The sequence below is a fragment of the Aulonocara sp. 'chitande type north' Nkhata Bay genome, linkage group LG17 (assembly GCF_057382095.1).
Source record: "Aulonocara sp. 'chitande type north' Nkhata Bay isolate Kocher_YH1m ecotype deep benthic linkage group LG17, A_spYH_male_GT1.1, whole genome shotgun sequence".
Classification (NCBI taxonomy): domain Eukaryota; kingdom Metazoa; phylum Chordata; class Actinopteri; order Cichliformes; family Cichlidae; genus Aulonocara; species Aulonocara sp. 'chitande type north' Nkhata Bay.
The window spans coordinates 17,381,939-17,398,609 of record NC_141360.1 but is presented as its reverse complement, the minus strand read 5'-3'; the positions used below and the strand labels follow the sequence as shown (position 1 = coordinate 17,398,609).

The 16,671-nt window shown below is 39.9% G+C and overlaps 1 protein-coding gene across 11 annotated transcripts in view; it reads left to right on the top strand.

Moving 5' to 3' along the window:
- The first annotated feature begins 337 nt into the window (after positions 1 to 337).
- Positions 338 to 16,671, top strand: part of eps15l1a (epidermal growth factor receptor pathway substrate 15-like 1a) — a 55,423-nt gene continuing 39,089 nt past the window's right edge. For all 11 annotated transcript variants that reach the window (XR_015125888.1, XM_086270235.1, XM_086270231.1 and 8 more), the window contains exons 1-11: positions 338 to 432; positions 6,870 to 6,911; positions 7,037 to 7,126; positions 8,427 to 8,474; positions 8,710 to 8,805; positions 8,998 to 9,066; positions 10,352 to 10,477; positions 10,981 to 11,040; positions 13,550 to 13,792; positions 14,904 to 15,061; positions 16,267 to 16,423. Coding sequence is in view for 10 of the 11 variants with exons in the window: in XM_086270235.1 (XP_086126361.1) it covers positions 406 to 432; positions 6,870 to 6,911; positions 7,037 to 7,126; positions 8,427 to 8,474; positions 8,710 to 8,805; positions 8,998 to 9,066; positions 10,352 to 10,477; positions 10,981 to 11,040; positions 13,550 to 13,792; positions 14,904 to 15,061; positions 16,267 to 16,423 (1,116 nt within the window). In the remaining variant the exon portion in view is untranslated. The remainder of the gene's footprint in view (positions 433 to 6,869; positions 6,912 to 7,036; positions 7,127 to 8,426; positions 8,475 to 8,709; positions 8,806 to 8,997; positions 9,067 to 10,351; positions 10,478 to 10,980; positions 11,041 to 13,549; positions 13,793 to 14,903; positions 15,062 to 16,266; positions 16,424 to 16,671) is intronic.

Below are 16,671 nucleotides of genomic sequence, written 5' to 3'. Positions count from 1 at the left end.
CTGGTTATTTATCTCTATCAGCTGTTAATTAACGCGTAATGCACCAACACAAGTGCATCACTTACGTAGGTTACGTCGTAGCTCTACAAAGGCTCATCGCAGATAAATCAGGCATCAGATTGTACATGACCTCATATGTGACCTCTTCTGATAAAATTTGAAACGGAGTTGATAAACTTAACAGCACACACACAAACACACACAGAAAAGGCGAATCTGTGCTTTTGGTTGTAAAATATTTGTGACACGTCGAGGAATTCACGTTAACGATAAATGTAGAATTTCAAAGTGTAGCTTCAATATTGTCTTCCGTTTATGCAGGGAAGCGTGGCGTTGTCCAATAGGGGGCGGGGGGGTCATGTTTTGGAGAGGAACGTTGGGTGCGTTCCCGGAGCAACAGGGAAGATGGCAGCCCTCACATCTCTAACCCAGGTAAAGATGCCGTAGTATATGACTTATAGTTTAGATCAGACATATGATTTTTCGAAGCGTGATACAATATACGTGATTCATGGCAGTCGGTTTTAATGTAACTGCGAACTGAAGACGAGTTCCTCTTTAAATACAGCTGGTAATGAGGCAGGCAGCTTAGTAGAAAGAAAGGCCTATTGCAGTACCGTTAGGTAGCGGGCTGGATAGCATCAGCTGGCAGTACCTAGCAGTGTGGCCATTTACCTACGCCCGAAATATATAATATGCAGTCGCCCGATTATTATTATACGTTTAAGACAATAAGCACCACGAAAGCTGTACATAAGGTTACAGCAAAGTGGAGCGTAAATGGAAAAAAGTGTCCATAAACTATAATAACGTTCACTCATCGAGCTAGCAAGCCCTAGCTAACCTAGCCTAGTACTGCAAGGATGAGGATAAACGCTCATCCAAGCAGGCTGTGCATTGAGCTGTTTAAGATTCATCATGCCGAAATAAAACGGTTCTTAGCTCTCATTGTGGGAGTTAATGTCGAGGCTGATAGCATCCACGCTAATGATAGTCTTGCTTGCCGAGTTTGCACGTCAGTTGTATAATATGATATGATATGAATGAACGGATTTTAAATAGCAAAATAGAGAAGCGTTATATGTTATATATTTGAATGACCTGTTATGTTGCGATATGCACGTCCTCTATCTGCACTGAAATAATTCTCCTCAGTTCTTCTTCTTCTTGTTCTTCTTTTTCATCTTATCCAAAACTAATGCCTTATGTAGTGTGGAGGCCCCAAGGGTCAGGCAAAAATATTTTACTTGCTGGGGTTATTTTTGCTTGGTTTCTTTCAGCTGGCAGAAAAAAAATGTCGTTTAAAATACAGTGATAGTGGTAGCTGCATTTGATGGATGGATGATGAATTCTATTTCGTTTAAGTTTTATTTATATAAATCACAACAGTCGCCTTAAGGGGCCGTGATTCTGGTGAGACAATAATGATACAAAACCCAGAAAGTGAATGGTTTTACAGGTGGTGACCACAGACTGTTGCTCTCTCCTTATGCCTCCTCACTGATTTTTCTGAAGCTTGCCTACTAAATAAGCTTCTGGCCTTATCACAGACTGGTAGTGTGACCTCTGTGTGATGTCTTCTTGGGCTGTCTAAATGGGTGAACTGGAGCAGCATTTTATAGTAACAGCTCCTTTATTTAGTGTTTGCATTGATGACAAAGGATAACAAACTGGGATTGTTAATTCTTGTGGTGATGCAGTGTGAGGTCTCTATGTTAATCCTCTGTTACTCTGATGATTACCCACAATACTTTCCCCTTACTATGTGTAACACATTTTATCATTTGCATTCTGCTGTATACATTGGCAGTGTGATCATATAGTGATTTCGGTTTGTGCCAACAAAATAAAAAAGACTGAGACAACCAGTGTCTTAAATTACCAAATTTGTAGATAATACTATGTATGTATGCTCTAAACCGTGGTACACAGTCACATGCCTGCATTTATGATGAAGGATAACAAAGTGGGATGGTTACAAACCGTACGAGGTCTGTGTGAAAAGATGGCATCACATCAGAGTTAGCTAGCTATACTCCAGATAGTTTTTACTGGTAACGATTTGACTCAACAAAAGCATAACAGAAATAATCCACACCAGATGATAATAAACCAAAAATCCCAAGTTCAGATTCTATTTGTATTTCTTTTAAGTGCCATATATTTTTGTCCACAACATTCACAGATGTGTTACCTCTATGTCAGAGGTGTCAAAGTCATTTTAAGATAAGATAAGATAAGATAACCTTTATTAGTCCCACACGTGGGAAATTTGTTTTGTCACAGCAGGAAGTGGACAGTGCAAAAGTTATGAGGCAAAAATTAGAATACAATAAGAATAAATACAGTACACAGCTGTACAGAATAGAATAAAATAAAATACTATATACAGTAGAATAAAATAAAATAAATATACAATAAGATAAAAATAGAATACAAATACTATATACAACTGAGTAAAAATACAACGATGACAGAAAGACAACGATGACAGAAAGACAACGATGACAGAAATTTTTACACCTTAAGTGGGTCCAGTGAAACTCCCCTTTCTGTCAGTGTAAAGAAGTTAAATATATAACTGTTTTTCTACATGATAAATGAAAAGCTGTTGCAGCAAAGAAAGAAATCTGTCAGCACAACTCTTTAGACTGAAATTGTAAGAAATAAATGTCTCCACTTACAGAAAAAGTTCTGGTAGCTCATTACCCAGATGGTCCAGAGGGATGCATTCCTTAAGCTTAGTGTAAAGCAGTGGTTCACAAACGGGCTAAATATTTTTCTTTTCAGTGACTGGTGTGAACCTGCTTGTTGCTGCAGATCTTCTCAAACATGGGTAACAGTTAAGACTGCTACTCCGAGTTCATATTCAATGCCCAGCTTTGATCTGTATTTTGTCTTGATTGAAGCCACAGCATAAAGCCTACCTCACATAAGTAGGATGTTGCAAAAGGAAGATGTATGGTCAAAGTGGGTAATCTTTCTCCACTCCAATCCAAAATGCAGCCAGTGTCTTTGACTTAAACGGCATCCTCTTTGTTGAATCAGAGGTGAGATAAATGAACTGTTCCTCCTCAGATGTGTTGAAGCCAGCAAGTGGTGTTGCACTGAAGGGGTCACGGATCCAGTCATCCTTTTTTTTAAATCCGGCACCAGAAAATATCTCAAGAAATGTTTCTGAAGGGCAGACATGTGTTCTTTCATGCATGAGATCACTGTGTTCTGCAGCTTGTTGTTGTCAATGAATGATTTCAAATTCAAATGAGTCCACATTTCCTCATTTCCCAGCCATAGCTTGCTAGTCTAGTCTGCAGATCCCCACAAAGTCCTCCTGTTTGTTACTCTCAGTGCCTTCATCCATCTGTAGAGCAAAGCGGCTGTCACACACCTTAAGCTGCTCCTCTGTGTCCTTTCAGATATCATAAATAGCCTGTAGTTTGCTGGCTGTTGTGTCATCAGTCATAGTTGAAACCATATCCATAGCACAGCGAAGTATTTATTACTCCTCAATAGTGTGTGGTAGAGCTGGGCGATATGAGATTTTTTCATATCACGATATGTTTTTTTCATTTCAGGCGATAACGATCTATATCACGATATAAGCCAAATAACTATATTTGTAAGATTTAAATGTGCCGTTGCTCACAAGTAAAAAGTGAAATAATCAGCAGCTTGTTTTTATTTAAATATTTATTTCCCATAATAAGTTCAACAGGGTAGATGTACTTAAGGAACATGAGACTTTTTCAGATAAATAAAGGCAAATATTGCAAACTACACAAAAGGCAGCCGCTAAAGCGTTTAAGTTTCAAAATAGAACAAACGAAACAGACTAAATTGTCAATTCCACTTAGAAACAAAATATTAATTCTAAAAATAAATCTTAGTTTGTTTTACAGAAGAACAGACAAAACTGACTAACTTTTGTCAATATCAAATAAACTGAGAACTAAAAGGAAATTCTCGATCTCTCCTTGTTGTATAGCTGAGCTTTTCAAACAGTTTTAACAGTTACTTTAGTCTGACAAAAGCCGAATGACGAATTAGCGCTTCCAGTCAGAGACTGAGGCTACGTCCACACGTACACGGGTATTTTTGAAAACTGAGATTTTCCGTTTTCGTTTTAAAAAATAATCCCGTCCACACATAAAGGCAGAAATGAAGGAAAACGCTGCTATGAACATGCCAAAGCAGCAGGTGGAGCTAGATTCCTAACCGTGCAGAAATGTTGGCCAATCAGAAGTCTAGAAGCCTCGGTGGGAAAAAGTAAACAAAGCTGGGGCATAGAAGCAGAACCGAGTCGTATGTGTGGACGGACAGTAACTGTGTGTATATGTAAGCATTTAAACACTGCAGAGAGTAGAATTAACAGTAACAGTATTGTAGAAATTCATTTCACCGAAACAATAACGTGGCGCACAGTGTCACGCATGCACCAGTTTATTGTATTTCCAGACTTGCTTTCGGCACAATTTACAGTGCACGCTACTCTAATTTTTGTCAGACTTGAAATAGCCGAAATACCTTCACACTACGGAACTTCTATGGCTCTTCAGTTCGACAATCTCTCCGGCATTGTGTGGTTTTTTTTACACTGTGCCACTTGGTAGGCAACTTTGTTGAAGCTGAGCTGAGGATTGTCCGGAACAGAAAATAATAGTAAATAGACACTGTTGAGCACGACAATTCACAAGTTTTTGTCTGAAAAAGACAACTGACTTGTCTTTGTGCTCTAGATGTTTTGTCTCCAAGTGGGATCTTCGCTTGTTAGGCTTTAAACTGTCTCAAGGTAGCAGTTTTAAGACAGACAACACACTGCAGCCTCTCCTCATTACCCACCATTGTACAGGTGTACTCAAAGGCTTCTCCTCTTTGGTTTGGAAGCATATTTGGCAATGCATCATCTTCTGCTTTGCGTTTGTGTGGGAGCCCTGTCAAAAACCTGTCTATTATGCTAGCAGTGTCCAAGCATTCTTTTTTTTTCTGCTAATACATGCAGGCAGGGATAGCTCAGTAGGTAGAGTGGCGGCCCCATGATCGGAAGGTCGGGGGTTCGATTCCCCTGAACAGCTACCCTGAGGTACCCCTGAGCAAGGTACCGTCCCCACACACTGCTCCCCGGGCGCCCAATGGCTGCCCACTGCTTCACTAAGTGAATGGGTTAAATGCAGAGAGGGATTTTCCCCACGGGGACCAATAAAGTACACCTTCTTCTTCTTCTTCTTATCTCTGTCCTGTCTGGGCTTTTAACAGAACTGTCATTATTGTATCACACTTCAGTAGCGTCATCATAGGTCATCTTTTTAGTCGTTCTCTTTCTGCCCTATCTGGTGATACATGTAGACCGTCTTGGTTAGAGTAGTGTCAATCAGTCTCTGGACCAATTTTCTCATTTAGGGAATGAAGCAGCATCTGCAGACAGTCAACAAGGCCACTGTACTGCAACTGCAGGTTGCTTATCCCGAATGCTCGGCCCATTCATCAGCAAGGGTGGTGAGCTACTCTAATGCTCGAATCACAGTGTCATCAGGTGGCGTGTTGTTAGGGATAAACGTGCAACAACTAGCCTTGAACATCCTGCATACCCTGCCCTTCTCTGCCTGCCAGGGCGAAGGACACTGTCTCAGCTGAACTCTGGACACATACACACACACGCACACAGACATATATATACACATGCAGATATACACTCATCCCCCCTCCCCCTCCAAACGCCTTCGACGCTTATTCCCTTCCGATGCTGACGGTGGATCAAGAAGACCAGCACATATGCTGCAGGCCCGGATGCACTGTCTACACTGGCTGTCTCTCACCCTTTACCCACCCCTGTTGCTTGTCATGTGTTTCTTTGGTGTATTAAGAGTTTTTTCATGTGCTATGTGCAGAGATGTTTTTTTTTCTGTTCTCAAACTGATCTCCCTGTTGGAGCTCAGTCTGGGGGGAGTTATTTTTTTTCTCCTTATCTTTCCTCATGTTGTGCATTTTCCATTGTTATACCTCTCTGACCTGTCTTCCCCATGTGATGTTTTCATGCAATGTATGTATGGTCGGAGGGTAAGATGGTGCCGCCACTGCGTGCAATTGGTCGGCAGCCTTAACATGAAATTTCCCACTCGTGGGACTAATAAAGGTATCTTATCTTATCTTATCTTATCTTATCTAAAGCCATTCTGTTCTGCCAAATCATCAGAGAAGTTGCATTTAGTTGTTCACAGAGCCCCTTCACTGCATCCCCAGTGTAATTCAGAAATCTCTACTGATTGTAATAACAAAAATTAATCCGATATACACGCATTTTTTTTAAATTGTCCAGATAAAGACTGACTCAGAACCCCCGCAGGTATTTGATTTCTAGCTTTAAACTCGTCGGGCGTTCCACGGGGAGTGCCCGAGGAGGTCAGGTGCTGAAAGCCGACACAATTTACATGTTTTTGAGATGAGACTAGGCTGAAAGCCATGGCAGACTTTCTTATGATATATATGGGTATGTGCCATCCTGGAGGAGCTGGACTACCTTTGCAACCTGAATGACTTGCAGTTGCTGTCTTATACTACCAGTAGTGTTAAGGAGACTAACAAAAAGAAAAACTGACTGGAAAATCACTGAAGAAGGATGAGGAGGTCTTTGGCCAGCACCTGCAAAACCATTCTCCTTTCGGTTGTTGTCTTGTTGCCTCACCAGTGCACCTGCTGTCTCTTTGATTTGTACCAAAGAAAGAAAAATGGATTCAGAATGGTTTATTCTTCCTAACTAGACAGATTGAGTTTAACTGACCGGGTGTTATACTGTGATAAGCAAGTGATTTTTGAATAGTGTAGATGTCATATATGTCTGTTAATCATTTAATAACTTTCTTTCTCTGTCACAGTTGTCCAGTGGGAACCCTGTATATGAGAACTTTTACAGGCAGGTAAGATGATGACACAAAACATAAAACTTTTAAGCTTCAACCTATTTTGTGTAAAAGAATATAAAAGATGGTACAAGAGAGAGATGCCTATGGAATGTAACACTGCACTGATGATTTGTTTTAAGGTGGATCCTGGGAATACAGGGAGAGTAGGACCAACAGAAGCTGCTCTTTTCTTAAAAAAGTCTGGACTCCCTGACCTTACTTTGGGAAAGGTAGGTAGCCAAAGTTACACATCACATAACAGCTGGTTATGGCTCTTAGATTTTTACCAGTCGACACACTCACACAGCTGTGCATCTGTTATCAAAATGATGGTTGAGTTTGTAGATAGGTTTAAGTTCTCGGGTAGAGTAGAAAAGTGCGTTATGAGAACCAGTGTATTTACCATTTGTGGTTGAACCCACAAGAACCTAAAATAAGGGGAAAATGTAACCATTTACTAAGGGCAGCTTCATTTGGCAGTATTTTAATCTAGAAAGTAAAAATATAGTTCTGTGTAGGCTTTGTCATGTGTGTGCACACAAACAGACACAAATCTTCAACAACAGAGGAGGAACAAAGTCACTGACATCTGTCAGTCTGGAAAGAGTTACAAAGCTAATTCTTTGGCAGTCCAGGGAACCAAAATGAGCGCCATTATCCACAAAATGGGAAAACTTGGAACTAGAGATCATAATTGATATAAATTTAGTGATTCCAATTCCATTATCAGTTCGATTCCTGGTCGATTCTCATTTTGTTTTCATCGGCTCCGCTTTGAGAGTCACCATCATCTCTGAGCAGCAAAGACAATATTTGTGCAAATTGATTGCACGTTGTGTGGTCAAATGTTTGCACATGTTAGAGGTTGTGACCATTGCTGGGGTCGTTGCTCACAAAAAGTAATGTGTTACTCTTACTTGTTACTGTTACTGCAGGACAGCTCAGTTTGAAACAGGCTGGACCTACTCTCAGTCTCTATTCTATCAGTGATACACAGTTTTCTCTGTGATAAGAAGGCTTGTCAGAATTGGAAGCAGTTAAAATGCAGAGAAATATTAAGATGAGATTCTGCAACCAGTTGCAGTCCTATATCGTCACATTCTGGGACCATACTATGTCCTGCAAGATGCCACCGCTGACCCCAGTAGAGCGGGGTTTATCAGACACTACCATTAGAATTTGAGAGTGGAGAGGGGGGAATGGCCCGCTGCAGTCCTGACCTCAGGCCCATTGAACAGTTGTGGTATCAGGACGTGCTGTTTGTGCCAGAGTGAACAACACAGCTACACTGGCTGACTTGCAACAGTATTGTTTGACCAAGCAGGCGACCACCATGAAGACTGGGTGAGTGTTGTGGCTGTGTTTGGTTCTTCCACATGCTATTGAGCCTCCTGTTTTTTCTGGGCACAGCTCACATACTCAGCTAAACCACAGTAACGTAAGACTAATGGTTGATAATGTTATTTTTCCATTTCATCTTTTCATTTGTTTATTTAACCTTTAATCATGTACTTGTGCGTTGTGTTTCAGATCTGGGATTTGGCTGATCCTGATGGCAAAGGCTACTTGGACAAACAGGTGAGGTAGAGTTTTAGAGATGATTGTAAATAAACAAAAGCAAACATATACAGATTGATCTACATCACACTGTCCAAAGAAACAGTAATAAAAATGTACTTTTGAGAGCATGGAGGAGAATATGTTTAATTCTCTTAGACATACTGTTGTTCTAATTAATAAAAGCAATTGGTAGAAGTCTTTTTAATACTACATGTGAAGGACACAATGGGAAGCACTTTGTTTTCTTACTCAGGGGTTTTATGTGGCTCTACGACTGGTTGCCTGTGCTCAGAACAGTCTGGAAGTCAGCTTGTCCAGTCTCAGCCTAACAGTCCCTCCTCCGAAGTTTGTGAGTGTATTCCTCATTCGAGCAAAAACTGTCATATTTTGTATACAGAAACTACAGCTTACTAGAATTATAATTCTTTTGCTCATATTCATTTTGTAGATGAACAGACTCTGTCATACTCATTTCAATTCATTATATTATTAAACCTTTTCTTGAAAGTTGGAAAATGATCACTGTAACGTGTGATTGCAGAAGGACACCAGCAGCCCATCTCTAAGCAGCACAGCCTCTGTTCCTGCTGAATCGCACTGGGCTGTCAGGGTGTGTACAAATACACACACACACACACACTGACGCAGACTTTGAGATGTTGAAGTAAAGCAATAATTACAGAATGGCCTTGAGAGATTGAAAAGAAGGCAACTCAATGTCTTTAGTTTTATGAAGATGTTTTGCCTCTCATCCAAGAGGTTTCTTTGTTTGTAAAATCCCAGGTAATAAACCCCTACTGGGGGCTGCCCCCTTTGAAGGTGGTCCCGAGGGTCTTTAACTGACTATTGATCATTTGAGTCCTGACAAAGAGGGTGTGAAAAATAGTGTGGGTTATTCCTGTCACCAGAGCCTCACTCCAGCATCGCCTTAATGTGGTCAAAATTTGTTTTCTCAAACTGGCTGATGAAGGTTTGACAGATGTTTTTATCCAGGCTTTGGATTTCTACAAGCACGTGTGTCGACTGTATTCAAAAAGTCATGTTTATAGTGTAATGTCTATACTGATTTTCATAAATAAAATATCTCAATAAATAAAATAAAAAATAACACTGAAACTAATAAAAACTAAACGTTTTAAAAAATTGAAAATAGAACTGAAACAAGAAACTCTGGCAACTAACTAAAATTAAACTGAATTGAAAACAAAGACCTGTATTCTTTGCTCTCATTGGTAGTTACTTCAGTCACATGCCTGAAAATTTAGAAAAGTTTATCTCAGGTCCCGCCCACTTCCTGTTGCTGCGGCCTGTAATTGTTTGACGCTGCTGAATGACATTCACTTTTTACGGTAGGTGGTTGCCACATCGTTGTGGATCCCTTACAGTGTGTACATAGCTTAACTTTCTTTTTGATGTAAACTTCATCCATTATCTTTCATTTATGTGTAGAGTGATTTGTCAGAGTTATAGAATCACACATATACCTGCTTAATTACAGAATGCACGATTTTTTTTAATGCAGCAATCCTTCTGAAAACTTAACAACGTTGTAATATTCAGATACTTTGCTTTTTCACAAATGAAAAATCTGTTGGTGCTCTTGCTTCGGCAGCACTCAGAGTTTGTGCATCACATGGCATACATTGTGTTAACTTTGCTTATGAGTTATGATAACATGACTATTTTTCTTTTTTAAATTTAGCACAAGCTATGTTTAGCTTATGTATCATTTAAGAAACCCCCTCTGTGCAAAGCCTCAAATTGTAGCAGATGATTGCCATCATATCTCCAAGCTCCAAAAATTGTATTTGGGAAAGCAACGTTTGTCTTTATGGTATGAATAAACACAAGATGTTTAAGCTTTTGAAATAAATAGTGTGTCTTTTGCTTTGTAGCCAGAGGAGAAGAATAAATTTGATGGGATTTTTGAAAGTCTGGTTCCAGTCAACGGCCTGCTGTCAGGAGAGAAAGTCCGCCCAGTCTTAATCAACTCCAAGCTACCTCTGGATGTCCTTGGGAAGGTATTTAGTCCAATTAGGATTTTTGTTTTGGACTTAAGAAGAAGCCCAAGGATGCGTAAACATGGCGTTTTGGTTTGTGTTGAAGCTTTAAAATACTGAAGGCAGAATGTAATGGGTTTTCTTTCAGAAACATTCAGTTATATGAATGTAAACGGTAAATGCACTGGGTCTTAAGTAGCACTTTTCTACTTTACCTGTGCACTCAAAGCTTCACACCCACTCATACAAGTACTGTTTTTTTCTAAGTGCTTTCTATCTAACATTCATGCATCGGAGAGCCACTTGTATTATTTGGCATGCAGACTGGGAGCAGCCAAGAACCAAACCACCAACCTTCTGATTAGTAGTTGACCTGCTCTATCTCCCAAGTGACAGGCACCCGATAATGTCATGAACTGTTAGAAAATAGTATTTTTTCTGAAGAAATTGAATGTATTGTACTTTAGTTACCTTTTCATTTATCATTGGTCATCTCACTAATCGTGTTTATTTCTTACTGTTAGGTTTGGGACCTGAGTGACATAGACAAGGATGGCCATCTAGACAAAGATGAGTTTGCAGTGGTGAGTGATACTCATCTGATTAACATTGATATGCAAAAGTTTGACCGACAATATCTGTTTCTTTGAAACGTTATGTGAATATAACAAATACTTATCTCCGCAATGGTTAAAATTAACGCTCAAACTGTATTACAAATATCTTGAGAAAGAATACAGTACTTTTTAACCTTTTCAGCTGAAAAAGTAGTTTTTAAACTTTTTTGCACATTTATCACATTTAAATATTAGACAATGATAACCCAAGTAAATACAAAATGATAAGAAGAGAAGGGTAAGAGATCACTGCTTCTCTAGTTTCAAGTAATGTGAATGACTGGTTAACAGGAATTCTGGAGATCAAGTTCATGACTGGCAAGAGAGAACTGTTTGTAGGGTTGCTTGAAAGAAAACTCAAACCCCATGTTTGACTGTAGGGATCGTGCACATATGATGAACACAAATAATTTAGTTTTAGGAAAGAAGAGAACAGAATTTTGACTCAAGGTACAAAAAGCTCTCGTGCTGTGTGACTGTCTCTAGCTGGAAATACAGTGGGGCAAAAAAGTATTTAGTCAGCCACCGATTGTGCAAGTTCCCCCACTTAAAATGATGACAGAGGTCAGTAATTTGCACCAGAGGTACACTTCAACTGTGAGAGACAGAATGTGAAAAAAAAAATCCATGAATTCACATGGTAGGATTTGTAAAGAATTTATTCGTAAATTAGGGTGGAAAATAAGTATTTGGTCACCTCAAACAAGGAAAATCTCTGGCTCTCACAGACCTGTAACGTCTTCTGTAAGAAGCTTTTCTGTCCCCCACTCGTTACCTGTATGAATGGCACCTGTTTGAACTCATCATCTGTATAAAAGACACCTGTCCACAGCCTCAAACAGTCAGACTCCAAACTCCGCCATGGCCAAGACCAAAGAGCTTTCGAAGGACACCAGGAAAAGTATTGTAGACCTGCACCAGACTGGGAAGAGTGAATCTACAATAGGCAAGCAGCTTGGTGTGAAAAAATCAACTGTGGGAGCAATCATCAGAAAATGGAAGACATACAAGACCACTGATAATCTCCCTCGATCTGGGGCTCCACGCAAGATCTCATCCCGTGGGGTCAAAATGATCATGAGAACGGTGAGCAAAGATCCCAGAACCACACGGGGGGACCTGGTGAATGACCTGCAGAGAGCTGGGACCAAAGTAACAAAGGTCACCATCAGTAACACACTACAACGGCAGGGAATCAAATCCCGCAGTGCCAGACGTGTTCCGCTGCTGAAGCCAGTGCATGTCCAGGCCCGTCTGAAGTTTGCCAGAGAGCACATGGATGATACAGCAGAGGATTGGGAGAATGTCATGTGGTCAGATGAAACCAAAGTAGAACTTTTTGGTATAAACTCAACTCGTCGTGTTTGGAGGACGAAGAATACTGAGTTGCATCCCAAGAACACCATACCTACTGTGAAGCATGGGGGTGGAAACATCATGCTATGGGGCTGTTTTTCTGCCAAGGGGACAGGACGACTGATCCGTGTTAAGGACAGACTGAATGGGGCCATGTATCGTGAGATTTTGAGCCAAAACCTCCTTCCATCAGTGAGAACTTTGAAGATGAAACGAGGCTGGGTCTTCCAACATGACAATGATCCAAAACACACCGCCCGGGCAACAAAGGAGTGGCTCCGTAAGAAGCATTTGAAAGTCCTGGAGTGGCCTAGCCAGTCTCCAGACCTCAACCCCATAGAAAATCTGTGGCGGGAGTTGAAAGTCCGCGTTGCTCGGCGACAGCCCCAAAACATCACTGCTCTCGAGAAGATCTGCATGGAGGAATGGGCCAAAATACCAGCTACTGTGTGTGCAAACCTGGTAAAGACCTATAGTAAACGTTTGACCTCTGTTATTGCCAACAAAGGTTATGTTACAAAGTATTGAGTTGTATTTTTGTTATTGACCAAATACTTATTTTCCACCCTGATTTACGAATAAATTCTTTACAAATCCTACCATGTGGATTCATGGATTTTTTTTTCACATTCTGTCTCTCACAGTTGAAGTGTACCTCTGGTGCAAATTACTGACCTCTGTCATCATTTTAGGTGGGGCAACTTGCACAATCGGTGGCTGACTAAATACTTTTTTGCCCCACTGTAACTGTGCGTGCCTACAAGCCAGTGTTTCAACAGATGGAAAAAATGGTCATGTCTCAGCTTTAATAACAAGATAAATGAATTATGAGTATAAGTAGAGAAAGAACTGATTGTGTTTTTTCATTATTACCCAATAGACAAAAGATTTAATGTGAATCAGGTGAACAAGAATTGAGTATCGCCACTGATGAAGTCAATCAAGCACCTTGAGGTGACTGTTGCTGTTTGTTGTATAGATAAAATTGAATTAATTCTGAATCTAATGAGGCTTTCATGTTTGGACTTTTGGCAAAATAACAGGTTTGGGACATAACTCATTTCATTCAGGAGTATGTGAACCAGTAAATATGTAGTATTAGCTTGATATTCTCTCCTAGGCCATGCACCTGGTGTACCGGGCCTTGGAAAAAGAGCCTGTTCCTGCACTCCTCCCCTCTGCTCTCATCCCTCCATCTAAGAGGAAGAAGAGTCTCAGCTCTGTGGCCAGCTCTTTACCTGGACTGCCTGCAAGCCCTCCTCCACCTAAAGATTCTCTACGTTCCACACCCTCCCACGGCAGCATGAACTCGCTCAACAGCACTGGCAGCCTGTCACCCAAACACACACTCAAGTCTGGACAGGTAATAAACATTCTAAAAAATTTAAGGGGACACCAAGTCATTCCCATGCTAGCCAAGAGAAATAATCTCTCCAATTACTCCTGGTTTAGTCCCAGGGCCTCATTTCTGTCACTTGTATTTCACTACCCATAGCCTGTGACCATAGGTGAGGAACGTAGTCTGACTGGTAAATCAGCAGCTTCACTTTTCTCTCATTATCACAACAGATCGGCTATGCTAAAATTGTTAATTCATATTTTCCACCATCATTGTGCACCAAGTAGCCTAGAATTACAAAGGATACTATTAAAAAGGATTTGAAAAGGGTCAAATCCTTGATTAGGAAAATGAATTCAAACAGGTAGAAACGTATACATTTGTTTGTTACCTGTTGAAGTTTTGGGGCCAGGATTCAGGTTCTTGGCCTGCTTAGCGTTAGCATGCTGTCTGTGCAGATACTTGCGAAGAGCCAAAGTTGTGTTGCCATAATGATGCAGCTGCTTTTGTTATTGATGGAGTTTATTCTTTACCATCCTGCTCTCGCCCTGAGACATCAAGTCTCAGTTGTTAACTTAAGTTGAACTTGAACAAGTCTTGATGTAAACAGTGAATCGTTTAGCAGAACGAATTTCAAATTAAATCTATTAAAACTCTCGGATAAGTTTGAGATTTGGTGACAGTCTGAGGACAACTTTACTAAAATTCTTGTGAATGCAGGTTGATGTGTTTAAGTAGACCCTTTAAAAAGTAACAGGCAGTTACTGTTTGGTCAAGTATACTGTCATAACAATGCAGGTAAGGCTACATTACTTTTTTCTTTCCTGAGCCATTATTTTATATTCTCATGCACTCAAACTGTGATGATTCCAGTCAAACTCCCTATAGAGACCTAAAGAGTTGGAGCTCTCTAAGTCTCTGTAGGTTCATTTCTCTGATGTGCAATGCTTATGTATGTATGTATGTATGCATGTATGTATTATGTAAAGTGATCTCCTGAAAAGAATGAGAACCATAGTTAATCATACATGCAAAAGTTGCAAGTCTAGGTAAATGATTTGCAGATAGTTTTAACAGGGTTGATTCAGAGTCAAAAATAAAAAAATGACATAGTGTGAGTCTTTGTCTCTTTCAGCATTCGGTGAACTGGGTGGTCCCTGTGTCAGAGCGTGGCCGCTATGACGATATCTTCCTGAAGACGGATGCTGACATGGATGGTTTTGTCAGTGGACAGGAAGTAAAGGAGATCTTCATGCAATCTGGACTTTCTCAGACTCTTCTTGCCCATATATGGTAGGAACTCAACCACAATTCTTCTCAGTTTTCTGCAGACACTAATATTCATCATTTCTATTAATTAGCAGTGCAATAATTGATACGTTTAAAAAAACAAAAACTGAATTTTATATTTAAAACGTCAATTGCAATTGGTGATGCAAAATGTTTGAAAATGTTGGCAGTCCATTATGAGAGATATAAATACAGTACTGTGAAAAATTGTTTTTTGCATATTTGTCTTGGTTGATTTAGATCATCAAATAAAATGTAATAACTAGAGTAAAGAAGAAATGCAGTTTTTAAATAATGACTATATTCATTCAGGTAAACAAGACCTACCGGAATCATACATTTTGGTTTACACACATTGCTGTGTTTTTAAAAAAGCATTTGGGAAAATTCTGACAAATACTTTATAGATGAGCTATTGTCTTCATCTTTAAGGCCTTAGACTGAGGTAATCAGAGATATGGCAAACACCAGGGTAACGAGACACAGATTAAGCAAAGATAGAGGAAACGAAGAGTCAACAGATAAGGGGAACACAGGAGGCAGGAAAGATGAGATTTAGGGAATTAACTATAAACAGTTAGCGATAATAACAAATTACAAATGGTGGAGACACAACAAAAACTGAGAATAAAACAAAGAGGAGAAATATCCTAGGATAGAAAACTCAAAATTACCAAAACAAAGAACAAACTATTCAGAAACACACAATAATCATAAACAGAACTAAAAAAAAATCTAATCCAGAGTACTGGGTCATACACGCCAAACCATGATTAAAAAAAAACAAAAAAAACAAAAACGCCAGAAAACTCTCTCATGTGCCTGAATTAAGATTAAAATAATTCTGCCAAGAAGAGCTGCCAAAATTCCTCCACAGCAGATTCCAGGACCAGAAAAAAGAGCTCTGCAGATATTGCCACTTATCACAAATCCTTGATTGAAGTTTTTGCTAACAAGAAGGACACATCCAGTTGTTAGTTTGCTGAGATATTACTGGGTGAAAATTATTATAGTACCATAGCTCTGCCCAAAAAATGTGCCAAACGTGACATTGAAAAATGAACTTGGAGCTGCTTTATTTTGTTTCTATTAGACTTGATATGGTTCATCTCCTTTGTATTTTTATTAGACTGAACCTTTGCAATATAAAAGCTGAGGTTAACTGAATGAACTGAATGTGTCTCTGTCGATTATGTTGTTTCTCGCAGGGCTTTAGCAGATACAAGACAGATAGGCAAGCTGACCAGGGAGCAGTTTGCCCTCTCCATGCATCTTATCCAGCAGAAAGTCAGTAAGGGCATTGATCCTCCACAATCCCTGACTGCTGATATGATTCCACCTTCTGAAAGAAGCACTCCACTACCAGTAAGTAGCATCATCAAAGCTGTTAAAGGTGTGCTAATGTCGACATATTCACATCCCCAGCTTGCATGATATAGTATTGGCTGTCACAGTGAGACCTATGTTGTACCTCACCTGTTTTAATTCACAATAAAACATAAAAACTAGTGCTGTCAGTGCACTATCGTTAAAATGACGTTAACGCCATAACCGCATTAACGCGGCAAATCCCCGTTAGTGAGTTAACGCGGATCGCCCCGTGCGTGGGGCTG